General features: G+C 51.0%; 1 protein-coding gene across 1 annotated transcript in view; it reads left to right on the plus strand.

The window, feature by feature from the left end:
- The first annotated feature begins 756 nt into the window (after window positions 1–756).
- The window catches only part of pcdh10b (protocadherin 10b), a 20,253-nt gene continuing 4,407 nt past the window's right edge, over window positions 757–16,602 (plus strand). The window contains exons 1-4 of the mRNA XM_068595448.1: window positions 757–3,870; window positions 4,318–4,376; window positions 4,507–4,613; window positions 15,997–16,154. Of these exons, the coding sequence (XP_068451549.1) occupies window positions 1,285–3,870; window positions 4,318–4,376; window positions 4,507–4,613; window positions 15,997–16,154 (2,910 nt within the window). The 5' untranslated portion in view covers window positions 757–1,284. The remainder of the gene's footprint in view (window positions 3,871–4,317; window positions 4,377–4,506; window positions 4,614–15,996; window positions 16,155–16,602) is intronic.

The raw sequence follows: 16,602 nt of genomic DNA on the forward strand, positions 1-16,602 counted from the left end.
AGCTGTGTGTGCACTCAGAGGGCCTCATCCTCTCACTGCATGACGCGCTCCTCGGCCGCTAGGGGTCGCATGAGGTCCGCGGATGGATCCTCCCTTCTGTCCCGCTGCCTGTGTGTGTGTGTGTGTGTGTGTGTGTGTGTGTGTGTGTGTGTGTGTGTGTGTGTGTGTGTGTGTGTGTGTGTGTGCTGGAGGAGAGTTAATATGGTTTCAACCACCAGGCTGTGATTATAACGCCGCCGCCTTAAGAAGCGGCGGATGAGTCTCCTGCATACATATCACTGCATTTGCATGCATTAAAGGGAGGGGGGCGGGGCTCTACGGCCGCCGCGGCAACAAGTAGTGCGCACAGTGATGGAGCCGATGAGCAGGTCGACCCATGAGGGCACGCGCTGTACACCCAGGTGTGTGTTTATAAGTGTGTGTTTATGTGTGTTTTAAGTGTGTGTGTCCATCCTCTGTCCCGCTTCTCTCTGGCGGTGCTGAGAGAGAGAGAGAGAGAGAGAGAGAGAGAGAGAGAGAGAGAGAGAGAGAGAGAGAGAGAGAGAGAGAGAGAGAGAGAAGCCGCTCTGAGAGGATGGTGGAGCCGCAGTGAGGGAGTCCGATGGAGGGGGGAGGGAGGGAGGGGACGGTGACAGGCAACCCCGCCGTCCAATCAGGAGAGAGCGCTTACAGCCGCGGGGGCTGAGAGGAGAGGAGAGAGAAAGAAAGAGAGAGGAAAAAAAAAAGAAGCAAAGAGTTTGGAGTGAGCCGCGTCAGTAGAGAGAGAGGACGAGAGGAGGAGAGGGGAAGCCAGTGAGGGAGCAGGAAGCCAAGAGGAGACACGCACACCCGAGAGCAGAGGAGGAAGAGGAGGAAGAGGACCAGCCGGGACACTGACTACAGCGTCCTGCTCGCCGCGGCTCTGCTCTGCTTTCATGTGGATTTTCATTTCCTCGCCTCACTGGAATGCGCGCGGACCCGCGTGAGAGGAGCGGACCGGGGATCGGACCCACGGGCTCTGCGGGGCTTTCAAACATCTAACACATTCTACACATTCTCAAAAAAGATGCCTCTCTTTTAACTGGGACAGCTTTATTTCCCCTTTTCCCCCTTTGGATTGTCTTTTTTTCTACATTCCTGGAGACTTTTACGCATTTTTTTTCTTCCAATTAATTTTTTTGGAGACTTTGTCTTTCGGCCGAAGGAAATGGGTGATGGAAGTAGACGTTTTGTCCATTAACAGAGGATACCCCGCTTTGTAACACCTTCTACCCAAGTGCACTTGCCCCCAACTCCTCCTGTGCCATGCTCGCGCCGCTGCTGCTCCTGCTCTGCCTCGCGGACGGAGCGCGCGCTCAGATCCGCTACTCCGTGCCGGAGGAGGCGGACCACGGCACCCTGGTGGGCAACATCGCCGAGGACCTGGGCCTGGACCTCACCAAGCTGGCCTCGCGCCGCTTCCAGGTGGTGCCCAGCTCGCGCTCGCCCTACCTGGAGGTCAACCTGGAGAGCGGCGTGCTGTTCGTGAGCGACACGATCGACCGCGAGCGCATCTGCCGCCAGAGCGCCAGCTGCCAGCTCAACATGGAGGTCTTCCTGGAGAACCCGCTGGAGCTCTTCCGCGTCGAGGTGGAGGTGGTGGACATCAACGACAACCCGCCCAGCTTCCCGGAGACCGACATCACGGTGGAGATCTCGGAGAGCGCGTCGCCGGGCACCCGCTTCCCGCTGGAGAGCGCGTACGACCCGGACGCGGGCTCCAACGCGCTGCGCACCTACGACATCACCACCAACAACTACTTCTACCTGGACGTGCAGACGCAGACGGACGGCAGCAGGTTCGCGGAGCTCGTGCTCGAGAAGCCGCTGGACCGCGAGCAGCAGGCGGCGCACCGCTACGTGCTCACGGCGGTGGACGGCGGGCAGCCGCCGCGCACCGGCACCGCGCTGCTGGTGGTCAAGGTGCTGGACTCCAACGACAACGTGCCGGTGTTCGAGCAGCCCGTGTACACGGTGAGCCTCGCGGAGAACGCGCCCGCGGGCACGCTGGTCATCCAGCTGAACGCCACGGACCAGGACGAGGGCCCGAACGGGGAGATCGCGTACTCCTTCAGCAACCACATCTCGTCGCGCGTCAAGGACCTGTTCAGCATCGACGCGCGCACCGGGCGCGTGGAGGTGCGCGCCGAGGTGGACTTCGAGGAGAGCGGCCTGTACCAGATCTTCGTGCAGGCCAAGGATATGGGACCGAACGCCGTGGCCGCGCACTGCAAGGTGCTCGTCAAGGTGCGCGACCTGAACGACAACGCGCCGGAGATCACCTTCAGCACCGTCACGGAGTCCGTGAGCGAGAGCGCGCCGCCGGGCACCGTGATCGCGCTGCTGAGCGTGACGGACCGCGACGCCGAGGACAACGGGCAGGTGCGCGTGGAGCTGCTCGGCGACGTGCCCTTCCAGCTGAAGACGTCCTTTCGGAATTACTTCACCATCGTGACGGACGGCCCGCTGGACCGCGAGCGCGCGGACTCCTACTCCGTGACGGTGGTGGCGCGCGACGGCGGCTCCCCGTCGCTGGCCGCCAGCAAGTCCATCCGCGTGCAGGTGTCCGACGAGAACGACAACGCGCCGGCGTTCACGCAGCCCGTGTACGACGTGTACGTGACGGAGAACAACGTGCCCGGCGCGTACATCCACGCGGTGACGGCGCTGGACCCGGACGTGGGCCGCAACGCGCTCGTGGGCTACTCCATCCTGGAGTGCGACATCCAGGGCATGTCGGTGAAGACCTACGTGTCCATCAACGAGGAGACCGGCTACCTGTACGCGCTGCGCTCCTTCGACTACGAGCAGCTGAAGGACTTCGCGTTCACGGTGCGCGCCGGGGACGCGGGCGCGCCGGAGCTCTCGTCCAACGCCACGGTCAAAGTCATCATCGTGGACCAGAACGACAACGCGCCCGCGGTGCTCGCGCCGCTGGGCAAGAACGGGACCGCGCGGGAGCCGCTGCCGCGCTCCGCCGAGCCGGGCTACCTGGTGACGCGCGTCGTGGCCATGGACGCGGACGACGGCGAGAACGCGCGGCTGTCCTACAGCATCCAGCGCGGCAACGAGAACGGCATGTTCCGCATGGACTGGAGGACGGGCGAGCTGCGCACGGCGCGGCGCGTGTCCGCCAAGAGGGACCCGCACCAGCTGTACGACCTGCTCATCGAGGTGCGCGACCACGGCCAGCCGCCGCTGTCCTCCAGCGCCAGCGTCCTGGTGGTGCTGGTGGACAGCGTGGCCGAGGGCCGCGGCGCTGGAGGCGGCGCCGGCGGCGGAGACCGCGCCGGGGCCGCGGCCAAGAGCAAAGACGGCGCCCTGGACCTCACGCTCATCCTCATCATCGCGCTGGGCTCCGTGTCCTTCATCTTCCTGCTGGTGATGATCGTGCTGGCGGTGCGCTGCCAGAAGGACAAGAAGCTCAACATCTACACGTGCCTGAGCAGCGAGTGCTGCCTGGGCTGCAGCTCGTGCTGCTCGCGGCAGGCCCGCGCGCGCAAGAAGAAGCTCAGCAAGTCGGACATCATGCTGGTGCAGAGCGCCGGCGGAGGCGGAGGCGGAGGAGGCGGAGGCGGCGGCGGAGGAGGTGGAGGCGGGTTGGGGCTCGGCGGCGCGGCGCAGGTCCCCGTGGAGGAGTCTGGGAGCTTCGGCTCGCATCACCAGAACCAGAACTATTGCTACCAGGTGTGTCTGACTCCGGAGTCCGCCAAGACCGACCTCATGTTCCTGAAGCCCAGGAGCCCGTCCCGCAGCACGGACGGCGAGCACAAGGCGTGCGGCGCCGTGGTGACGGGGTACGCCGACCAGCAGCCCGACATCATATCCAACGGCAGCATTCTGTCCAGCGAGGTGAGGGAGGCCTCGGGAGGTTACGCAACACCACACAAGACACCACAACATAACACACCACAACACAACACAACACACCACAAAAACACCACAAAACACAACACACCACAACACAACACACCATCAGCATGGCTGGAGCCAGAGCATCATCTCCATCCTCCCCACATGTCTGCAAATATGCACACACACACACACACACACACACACACACACACACACACGCACACACACACACACACGCACACACACACACACACCTGACATGTGGCCTCTGAAACATAATAAAAAGACAGAAAGAAAGTGTGTGTAAGCCTGTATGGTGGCTCAGAGGCTGCTGGTGTGTGTGTGTGTGTGTGTGTGTCCCTCCCCCTTCTTAAAGCATGTGTGTGTTACATCATAATATGATGTGATCATGTGACACTAAACCCTGACCCCTCCCTCTTTCAGACCAAACACCAGCGAGCTGAGCTCAGCTACCTGGTGGACCGGCCGAGACGGGTCAACAGGTAAATATGGAGCGAGAGACTCCTCCCCCCCCCTCCCTCACCTGAGTCACACACCTCTCTGTTGATACCTCTTCTTCCATGAGGAAGAGGAAGAAGCTCTGGGGTCTCACGCCCTCTCTTGTGCTCGCAGCTCGGCGTTCCAGGAGGCCGACATGGTGAGCTCCAAAGACAGCGGCCACGGGGACAGCGAGCAGGGAGACAGCGACCACGACGCCACCAACCGAGGCCACTCCTCCGGTAAGAGTCTGCTGCTGCCGCTGCAGGAGGGTGGAGGTGGAGGGTGGAGGGTGGAGGGGGTTACTGGATGGAGGCCGCCTGGTGGCTCCTGTTGGACTGGAGCTAGCTGGTTAGCATGATGTGCTGCTGGTCCAGGAGCAGGATGCAGACACTCTCTCCATTTGCTGAATGCTGGACTCTGCTGGATGCTGGGTTTAGGCATGTCGGAGTACATTACACACACACACACACACACACACACACACACACACACACACACACACACACACACACACAAACACACACACACACATATCCCGGAAATTCTACATGTTTCAACCTAGCAATAATCTCTCTCTCTCTCTCTCTCTCTCTCTCTCTCTCTCTCTCTCTCTCTCTCTCTCTCTCTCTCTCTCTCTCTCTCTCTCTATATATATGTAAATATACAGACATTATTGTCTCTAATGTCTATATCATAGATATTTTATATATATATACATATACATATATATATATGTATATATATATATATATATATACACATACAGGTACAATGTTTAGAGAGCAGAGTCCTTTAACATCACATTTTATTATTAATACATGAATAATGTTTCCTTTGAGGCCTAAACCCATCAGTTATAATGAAGGACTTTTATATTACAAGAAAAATCCAATATAAATAAATAAATATGAGGAGTAAATCAATCCCATCTTCATCATCACCACCGTCATCATCATCACATGAAAAGCACCCCACGGAGCGAGCAGCGGCTCTTGTGAGTGCGGGCAGAAGCAGCTGATGTCGAGGTCTGAGCCGCTCTGATTTCCCTCCGGTCGACGAGGCCGAGCCGGGCGCGGGGACAAGAACCCGGGGTCCCGGGTCCTCGGGTCCTCGGGTCCCCGCGAGCGCCTCCTTAATATTTATGCGCTGCAGCTTGTAAATAAGGCGGCGGCGGTAATGAGGAGCGCTGCTCCCCGTGAGCTCGGCCCCTCGGCTGCCGGAGACCACTTGACGAGCCGTGACGGGCGTTTTAATGAGCCGGGAAGAGAACCGGAGAGGTCGGCAGAAACAAAACACACGATTCAGTCGCTCATCCGAATAATAAACGCCTTGCCTCGTGCGCCCACTCCCGCTGCTCCCTCCCTCCCTTCACACCCTTCTTCTTCTTCTTCTTCTTCTTCTTCTTCTTCTTCTTCTTCTTCTTCTTCTTCTTCTTCTTCTTCTTCTTCTTCTTCTTCTCCTTCTTCTCTTTTTGAATGACTCTTTCCTAAAGCAGCATCTGAGCTCACGCACTCTGGTCCTGACTTCTGAATGCAGACAGTGTGTGTGTCTGTCCTCACATTCTGTGTGTGCATAGGTCCTCACATTTTGTGTGTGGGTCCTCACATTGTGTGTTTGTAAAACCTCACATTGTGTGTGTGAGTGTCCTCACATTGTGTGTGTGGGTCCTCACATTGTGTGTGTGCATGGGTCCTCACTTTATGTGTGTGTGGGTCCTCACATTGTGTGTGTGAGTGTCCTCACACTGTGTGTGTGTGGGTCCTCACATTGCGTGTGTGAGTGTCCTCACATTGTGTGTGTGTGTGTGGGTCCTCACACTGTGTGTGTGTGGGTCCTCACATTGCGTGTGTGAGTGTCCTCACATTGTGTGTGTGTGTGTGTGTGGGTCCTCACATTGTGTGTGTGTGGGTCCTCACATTGCGTGTGTGTGGGTCCTCACATTGTGTGTTTGGGTCCTCACATTGTGTGTGTTTGGGTCCTCACATTGCGTGTTTGGGTCCTCACATTGTGTGTGTTTGGGTCCTCACATTGCGTGTGTGTGGGTCCTCACATTGTGTGTGCGGGTCCTCACATTGTGTGTGTGTGCGGGTCCTCACATTGTGTGTGTGTGGGTCCTCACATTGTGACTGTGGGTCCTCACATTGCGTGTGTGTGCGGGTCCTCACATTGTGTGTGCGGGTCCTCACATTGTGTGTGTGTGGGTCCTCACATTGTGTGTGTGTGTGGGTCCTCACATTGTGTGTGCGGGTCCTCACATTGTGTGTGTGTGGGTCCTCACATTGTGTGTGTGTGTCCTCACCCAGTAAAATGACACTAGCCCCGCCCCCACATTTGAGGAATATGAACACTTTTAGGGACTAAAATCCTGGTTTTCTCTTCCTCTGATCCAGCCAGAGGTTTTGTTGCTTCCGTGTTTTGGTTCTGACTGGAGGAAATAATTCATGTCACCACGCCGTCCGTTTGATCTGTACAGTTCTCCGAAATTCTCCAGAAGTTACCATTAGATAGAGCCTCATTTGCATATTTAAATGTAACGTTCGTTTTTCCCCACCCGAATGTCATTTCACAAAAAGGCTGTTTTTTGTTCTCTCTCCGCATTCTGGAGCTCTTCACAGAGCGGCTCCTTCATGCATCATTCAGAGCTGTTATTACTAAAAACATGGACACAAATATTAGCTTTTTTTTCCGTCTCTTTCTGATTTATGGAGTGATTCAAAGACATATTTTTGTTTTCCGCCGTGTAAAAACCTTTGACTTTGATGTGTCAACACGATGAAAGAATAATTCCAAACCTGCGTCATCCGATGTTCAGATTTATGTTCTGCAAACATATGCAAATGAGTCCATATTTAACAAGATAATGCCTCATTTGCATATTCAAACATAACATTCCTGACAACGTGTAGGACACAAAAACAACGTTTGGAGGAAGGCCCCATGACGATATGTAGCCATCCAGCTGCAGGGTCTTTCACATCCACCCATCCGTACGATACCAGACACCAGTTGTTTTTAATCGTAACTATATTAACCTTTTGGAAACCCTGCGCGAAAAATCCTCCCGTGCCCATTTTAAGTCCCAGCATGCCCCAATCTGACAATCTTTTGGCATAAAATATGTATTTTTTCCATTTTTGAACCAAACAACACAGTTTTTTTGACTGAAACTCCGTCCTAACAGGACAAGACTTTGTTTCATTGTGATTTTTGTTGCAGATTCTCATTCTTTAGGTCCTAATCTTTCCAAAAAGGTGTCTTATTGACCGCTGCAGGACGCTTTTTTGGGGAATCTGGCTCATATCATGCTGGATGTTCATAGTTACAATCAAAATATCTTTTAAAAGTGATTTTCTTGCAGATATACATTTTTTCCCCAAGACTTTGCTGAACAAATACATACAACAAACCAAAGTATTGGATTCAATTTTGGGTTCCTATGAAAGGCCAAAAAAAGGCCATTTTCTTTTTTTTTGGCTGGACATAAATGTCAATTTTGAGGGTATTTTGTGAAGGTTGGTTTCTCAGTGTTATTGGTGGATTCAGTCGGCTCTAAGGATTCCACAACTGTTAGGAAATCCTGCGTAGCTTCATGCTATCAGTATTTTATAAGTCTGCCCACATACAAGATATAAGATATTTGTAATGTCATATGCACAGATAACAGTTACCAGGACCCCCAGAGAGGAAGTAAGAGATGATGCCATGAAACCGCACCGGTCCATTACTTACATACATCCTTCTGTATGACAATATGTCAGGAATGTTATGTTTGAATATGCAAATGAGATGAGGCATTATCTGGAACTCATTTGCATATGTTTGCAGAACATAAATCTGGATTCATGTTCTGCCAAATTTAGAATTCTTCTTTTATTGTGTTGACACATCAAAATCAAAGGTATATATAATGTATATATATATACATATATATATATATATATATATATATATATATATATACATATATATATATATATATGTATATATATATATATATTTGTATCACTCCATGAATCAGAAATGGATATAAAAAAATAATAATATATTCCTTGCTTTTAGTAATAACAGGCTCTGAACGATGTGAATAAGCCCTTCAGTGAAAGCCTTCAGCATCTATAGAGGGATGGAACTGAAGTGTTTGGTGGATGTAAGAGATAAAAAAACAGCCTTTACAGACATATTCTGTAAAATGACATTTGGGTGAATAGGTTAAAAATGAGAACATTATGCTAATATATGCAAATATGTGCATTATCTAATAGAAAATAGCCATGGAAGCAGACTCCAGCCCGTCAACACGGCAGCAGCCGTACGTTACCGAGCTCCCACCAGGAAGCGTCTGATTAACGGCAATGAAAGAACCCAAACGTGACGTTCTAAAAGGTTCTGCTGCTTCTGGACACGAGGTCCGCCGCCAGCTGCTTTTCGCCGCGGGAATCTGTGAGCCTTTGAGTTTCAGTTTGACTTTGAGTACCCTTGGCGAGGCGATTGGGAGACAGTTACTTTGCGGTCGAGTTATCAGCCGGCGCTCAGTGCCTCTAAACAGATTATTTGCTCCGCATTAAGTCTTTGTTTGATTAGGATAATTGATAGCGCGGCTTAGCGTCCCGCGGCGCCGACGGAGTGGATGTGTGCTCATTGCAGCCGGCCGGCGAGGGGCTACTTCTGTTGGATGGATGCTTGTGTTCAGTAAACACCTAAACGGGTCCGCGTCGGGGAGACACACTTTTGTGTCTGCATTTTGTGTCCGTTTAATCAGATTTAGCACATTGTTTCTCTTTTCCTCTACATGTGGAATTAAAGCGTGAGCGTCACACACTGATGGGATCCGTTGGTTGGAACAATCCTCACGGAGGATGATGAGGATGAGGCGCAGGGTGCCGTGGCCCCGGCTGCACCGTGGCGGTTGTGCTGGTGGTGCTGGTGGTGTCACATTGGCTTTGACAAGCAACCTAGGAGATTGTCGACGCAGCCGTTTGTGTTCTTGTTCCTGCCGCTGGCTGCGTTTCTATCCATCAAGGACTCCATCAAGGAAAGAGTCCAGAAAATCAGCTGTTAAGGACATAAGACACACACACACACACACACACACACACACACACACACACAACACACACATATATAAATATACTTGGAACACAGACTCAACGAAGATGCTGAGATTATTTTCCAGGCTTTCCAGTGTGTGCTGGAGAGTGACAGAGAGCGAGAGGGAGGGAGAGATAAGAGGAGGATTTTCAGTAAAGGTCAAAATCAGGACTCAAATGATCAATTGCTGCACGTTAAGTGTCATTACACAGCGCCGTGTGCAGGTTTGTGTGTGGGAGTGACAGCGACGACAACAATGATAATGACGGCGATGATGCGAGGCCTGTTTTAGGCATGAGAAGCGCAGCGGCTCAGCATTAGCATTAGCCGTGCTAACTGCCAGACACAGAGAGAGAGCAGACGTCTCTGCAGACATCCGGTTTACTCTTTGCGTTGGTTTGGTTGCAAGTGATACAACACAACCTCTTTGTCCACGTGTTGCACACAAACAACCCCCAACAGACATCCACAAAACATTTCGAATCTTTATACTAGATGAAGTATTCTTTAACACATATTTTTGCATCATAACTTTACGCACACAAACAGCTCTCCCCACCTTGTAGCTGGTCACCGACGTGCATATAAAACGGCATTATCTCGAGATATATGCAGTAAATATGTGCTTTAAATATTTGCTTTAAATATAGAGCATTCTGCTGTTCGTATCGCAGCTTTTTCTTCCTTTTTCTTTTGTACGTAACGACTCAGCAGACGCTCCCGGCTGCTGGACGTCCGGCGCTCTGCGTTTAAAAGAGCTGAGCATTTGCATAGTTAACGCCCCCGATAGCACCATATAAGGCGACGTGGCCCCGCCCCCTCATGGCCCGGGTTAAACGTCCGGCGTTCAAAGATCCCTGAAGGGAAGTTTCAGCAGCGTTAAGGAGACGAGGGCCGGAGACAAACAGGAGAGCTGGGACTCAAAGTAATGAAATATCGGATCCATTAGGGGAAGAGAACCTAGGTTTGGAAAGCGGCGGAGGAAAGTCACATGACCGTAACCAGACGCCGCGAGACGATTCAAAGCACAAGCAAATTGGTGGCTGCTGTCGAGTTTTAATTCACTTGAGAGTGACTCTGTTTGTGCGACGGCTTGTTTCTGGAGGGCCACCGACAACACGACCATGACTATACGACTTTATTCCACTGTAAAGATAAGACAGGATGTTACAGTTACAGGCCTCTCCCTCGCTCTACATCCTCCTGCTCACGGCGTCCAGGCCGCGATTTAGATTGGTGCCAGGTGTTTTCACAGGTGCATTCTGGGTGCAGATGATTGATTATGGAGCTAGTAGTTTTGGTAATTGTGCATAGTTGTTGTGTTGTTTTTTTTAAATTATTTTTTATTTCCAAAAAAAAAAAAATATATATATTTATGGTATAGGAGTATAGTGTGCGTCCGTGTGTGTGTTTATTATTTCATCTAAAAAAAAGCACACGGTATGGATGAGGGCATATTCATATGTGTGTGTGTATGCATGTACGTGGGTTTCAATTTTAAAAAAGGCTAAAAAAGTGAATATTGATAGAATGATCAGAAATTAAAATGGTCATTTTTAAATCCAAAACATTTTTAGTTAATTTTCCTTCTCTCCAGTTCCAAGCCTTTTTTTTTTATTTAAAAAAACAAACAAAAAACTTTAGTTTGTTTTCAAAACATAGGACAAGTGTCTTGTGTGGTAAAATATGTCTTTATGTGTATAGAAAGTCGTCTTTGAGAGAAACAGGATGTGACTGGGAGATTATATCAATGAGTAAAATCCCTGCATTCAAAATGCTTCTCATTGGTCAGGACTGTGAGTCCATGCAGGTTTCTGCAGGTCACACAGGAGGAGGCGGGAGTCGAGCCGCCGACCTCCCGGTCCGGGGGAACGACCCGTTCCTCTCACTTATTCAGGGCTTCTTACATATGCATTGATACGATCATACATGTTTCATCACCTGGATATATATTGTGACTCTCGCATGTTCACTTTCAGACGCACTGATTTCTCAGCCTAAATAATGCACGGCTGTAAGAGGGGAATGTATGCTCGCATGCTTTATGTGACATGTACGCCAAACGAAGTATTATGAGTACATCTACCCTTCCATGCATGTCATTTTCCTCTTACAGATTCTTTCCTCTAATGTGCATATTTCCACTCGACCTGTGGTCCATGTCATCTCTAGCAGCGTTCTGTTTATCTACCTCAATGCACTGAGTGATGTCATCGAGTGAGCTGGCTCAGAAGCAGGGAGACATTATATATATATATATATATATATATATATATTTATATATATAGTTAAAGAAGGAGGAGTTAAAGCAATATGCATTAAAGGAGGATGAGTTAAATAAGGAGGAGTTAATGGCAGTGGCTTTGAAGGAGGAGGATTTAAAGGAGGAGGAGTTAAACATAGACAGGAAGTGACATAATGGATGCAACACATTTATTTTAAACTCACATTTCAAGCATACAGCGTTTTTGTGTTTTTGTACTACGACAAGTTTCCCCTGAATTTGGCTTTGAAAACCAGAGCTCATGAAAGATGAGCAGCGACTCCTCAGGATGGAAATGATCACTTGGCTAATTTCTCCTCAAACTGTGATCAGGGCCCTCCTCGACTGCGAATCCGTCCCAGCATGCCTCACGGATCCCCTCCCCCCTCTAAACGGCAGCATCGCTGTTCTCTGTTCTCTGAGCTAATAAAGGTCGTCCTTTAAATTCGGCGATGGGCGCATTTGCTCGTGGAATTAATAGAGTGGCCCCTGATTTGCTGCCGGCCCCCTGAAGGACCACTCCTACGGGTCCTCAGAGGGGCCATTCCCAGCTCCCGCTACATGTGTAAAGTACATATTATCAATATAGCCAATGTCACGCACTTGGAGAAGATTGAGTCGAGGCGCTTATCCACTTTCACCCCCCCTCCCCTCGCCCCCCCGCCCTCCCCCGCCTCGCCGCCGCCGCCATGATGAATTCCTCCTTAGGCCCCGCGGTTCATGTTATCTCCGTGGTAACAGCTCGCTGATCAGTAATTCATTTTGCAGACCTCTGCATACCAATTACCAAATGAAGGTTATTATGGAGGCTCTGCGTCGGCCCCGCGCGAGCGCCGAATGCTAAGAGGGGCCGCCGGAAGTAACGAGGGTCAGAGCCCCCCCTCCAGGGGTGACGTGGTCTCTCACCCTGAAAGGTGACGTGGTTTCTCACCCTAAAAGGTGACGTGGTTTCTCACCCTAAAAGTGACCTGGTCTCTCACCCTAAAAGGTGACGTGGTCTCTCACCCTAAAAGGTGACCTGGTCTCTCACCCTAAAAGGTGACGTGGTCTCTCACCCTAAAAGGTGACGTGGTTTCTCACCCTAAAAGGTGACGTGGTCTCTCACCCTAAAAGGTGACGTGGTTTCTCACCCTAAAAGGTGACGTGGTCTCTCGTCCTGAAAGGTGACGTGGTTTCTCGCCCTAAAAGGTGACGTGGTCTCCCCCCCTCAGGGTGACGTGGTCTCCCCCCCTCAGGGTGGCGTGGTCTCTCCCCCCTCAGGGCGGCGTGGGCTCCGGCCGGCTGCAGCATCACATCCCACGCCGACTTGTTTGCTCTTTGGAGAGCCGCAGTGGGAGAGATAAGAGCTGCATTCACATGGCAGGCACGGCGCTGGCTGTGTGTGTGTGTGTGTGTGTGTGTGTGTGTGTGTGTGTGTGTGTGTGTGTGTGTGTGTGTGTGTGGGTGGTGAGTTGTTTGATTTTACAGCTGGAATGTTTTTCCTGCTGATTCAATAGTCTAACGTACCAGGGGAACGTCTCATTTCGCCAAAATGTCAAGAAATATCAAGATGTCTTAATCTAGTGACTGAAATGCCTCTCTCTCTCTCTCTCTCTCTCTCTCTCTCTCTCTCTCTCTCTCTCTCTCTCTCTCTCTCTCTCTCTCTCTCTCTCTCTCTCTATGTGTGAGAGAGAGTCTCTGACAGCCTAAATGCCACATTTCCCGTTCCCATTTTGAGAATCCACACAGCATCCATTTTGTAATAGAAGCGGAGCTCTGTGTCCTCCTTCCACTCCGGTTTTTCTTTTTTTTTCTTCTTCTTCTTCTTCTTCTTCTTCTTCTTCTTCTTCTTCTTCTTCTTCTTCTTTTCCTCCGCTGCCCACATTGAAGGAGGCACTGATCCACCCTCCTGCGCCCTGACTCTGATACCTGGGCTCTGGCTATCCACTGGAGCGTCCATCCTAAACCACTGACTCTAACAACAAGCTGCATAGATGGCTCGTTTCACACGAGTACGTTGCATCATCCAAACAGATCAGAATCGTTTGTAAAATGATGTTTCACCATTTCAATCAGTCATCGTCTCCAAAAAACAAAGACATACACTCGACAATAGATGTTTGGGACACTCAGATGAATGTCATGACCGTAAATGTACATGAATATGAATACATGAATGCTTTGATGGTTAAAGTACAACATGGTGAAGCAGCAGCGATCTTTCAGTCCGTGTTCTGCTACACTGGAGTCAGTGTTTCCACCTGGGTACCCACAATGCCACGCTGCCTCTGCACGTGTGCAGGTGCTCCCGACGCAGCGCGGGTCCTCTCTCCTCGCCCGTTCAGGAGGCCGTATTAAACCGTAATGCGCTGGTGTTATTTATGGCACGTCGGTTAATATTTAATAAGAAACCCTGTCGTTAGGAGACCGGGCACTTTTCCAAAGCTGTTAGTGACGGCGAGCCAAATTAATCCGCTTACTAACAAAGCAAATTCCCCTCTTTGCTGACCGCCACAGATACACACATACACACACACAAACACACACACACACACACACAAACACACACTCCCTCTGCTCACTGGGACGGCAGCAGACCTCGGTCTAATCGTCCTGTTTTCAGAGGGATTAGTAGCCGATCGCCCGAGCTGGACAGTTCAGATTGGAGCCCCCGAACAGTGACTCAGACACACGCACACACACACACACACACACATACACACACACACGCACACACACAACAAGAGGATTTGTGTTTCAAAATACATGCAAACACGGGATCTGAGCCTGACTGCAGCAACAAAAAAGAAAACATATGGGGCAATGAAACACAGTTTGGCTGGAGGCTTACACTCGGCCTAAATAGCTCACGCGCCCGTTAACCCCGCAACACGCTACTCGCTACTTGCTACACGCTGCTCGCTTGCCGCTATACACTCGCTGCTTCACGCTCGCCGCTTCACGCTCGCCGCTATTCACTAGTTGATACTTGCTACTCACTTGCCGCTACTTGCTCGCCGCTAAACGCATTCCTCTAATCGCTCGCCGCTAATCGCTAATTGCTGCTTGCTCGCCGCTACTCGCATGCCGCTACTCGCATGCCGCTACTCGCTCGCCGCTAGTAGCTACTCGCTCACCACTAATTGCTCGTTGCTACTCGCTCGCCACTACTTGCTCGTCGCTACTTGCTCACCACTACTCGCTACATGCTACTCGCTACACGCTACATGCTACTCGCTACACGCTACAGGCTACTCGCTACACACACCTCGCTCCTCGCTGTATATGAGCCCTGCACACACACACACACACACATGCACACACACAAACAGACGAGCACACACACGCTCACGCACACAGACACACACACACAGACGCCCCCCTGCATATTTCCATGAGTCGTGAACAACGTGTGTGTGTTCATATTCATATTCATATTTGTGTCGCCGTGGTGACGATCAAAGGCCTCGTCTCTCTCCGGGGAGCCGAGCGTTTCCTCTCCGGGTTTCACGTCCAGACAGAAATAACATCGCCACGCAGCCGCTGCAGCCGCTGCAGCCGCTGCAGCCGGGGGGACGCGTCCACAGGACCACCGGCGTGGGTTACGGAAATACATAAAAGCTCATTTGCATAACGGCACAAACACTTCTCCTCCGCCGCGTCTTCATTCTTTATGTTTCCTGTTTCCTCTGACGACCACGAGAGAGTAAACAACGTTAACGGCACCGTGACCGCCGCCATGTTGAGAGCCGTCGAGAGGCAACCTCCATGTATGTGTGTGTGTGTGTGTGTGTGTGAGTGATAATATCAGGATGTTGTGATAATGTTATAATATCGCGATAATATCGCAGTACCGTAATAATATCACAATGTTGCGATATCACAATATCATAATTTTATCACAATATTGTGACAATTTTATAATATTGTGATAATATTGCAGTATTGCGATAATATCACGATATCGTGATATTATCACAATATTGTTATAATATTATAATATCGTGATAATATTATAATATCTTGATAATATTGCAGTACCGTGATAATATTGCAACACCATGATAATATCACAATATTGTGATACTATTATAATATCGTGATAATATTGCAGTATCGTGATAATATTGCAGTATCGTGATAATATTGTATATTATCGTGTCTCATGGTTCCTGCTTTGTCTCGCTCGTTGAAGAAACTCTAAACACCTCTCCTGTTCTTTTTCTTTTCCTTCCTCCCTCCCTTACCTCCCTCCCTTGCTCCTCCCCCCTGCCTCCTTCTTCCTCCTCCAGGCGCCGACCTCTTCTCCAACTGCACGGAGGAGTGCAAGGCCCTGGGCCACTCCGACCGCTGCTGGATGCCCAGCTTTGTGGCCTCTGACGGGCGGCAGGGCCCGGACTACCGCAGCAACCTGCACGTGCCCGGCATGGACTCGGTCCCGGACACAGAGGTATTTGAACCCCCCGAGCAAACGGCCGACAGGTCGTTCTCCACCTTTGGCAAGGACACGCCTGTCGGTCACCAACACCTCCACCTCCACCTCCACCAAAACCACCACCAGCACCACCACCACCTCCTCAAACACCATCACCTCCTCAGCCAGCAGCAGGGCTCCCTAGAGAGCGGCGAGCTGGACGCATTACCGCCCCTTTCCCCTGCGCCTTATAAGCCGGCTTATTTGAGTGAGTATTGTTGTTCAGCGCCCGAAACCCGCCGATCGAGTTAGGTGAAGGAAAAGAGGAAGCAATTCCACATTTAATTCCCTCCCTCACCCCTTCACCCCTCTCCACCTCCCCCTTTCTGGATTGGCTGGCGGAAGGAAAGCGAGGAAATTCATTTGAAGACCCGATCACAGTTTCTCCCGTCAGACTGTTCGCTAACTCTTCCCTCTCTCTCTC

The sequence above is a fragment of the Clinocottus analis genome, unplaced genomic scaffold (assembly GCF_023055335.1).
Source record: "Clinocottus analis isolate CAN_PGR_092001 unplaced genomic scaffold, fCliAna1.0.p SCAF_10, whole genome shotgun sequence".
Classification (NCBI taxonomy): domain Eukaryota; kingdom Metazoa; phylum Chordata; class Actinopteri; order Perciformes; family Cottidae; genus Clinocottus; species Clinocottus analis.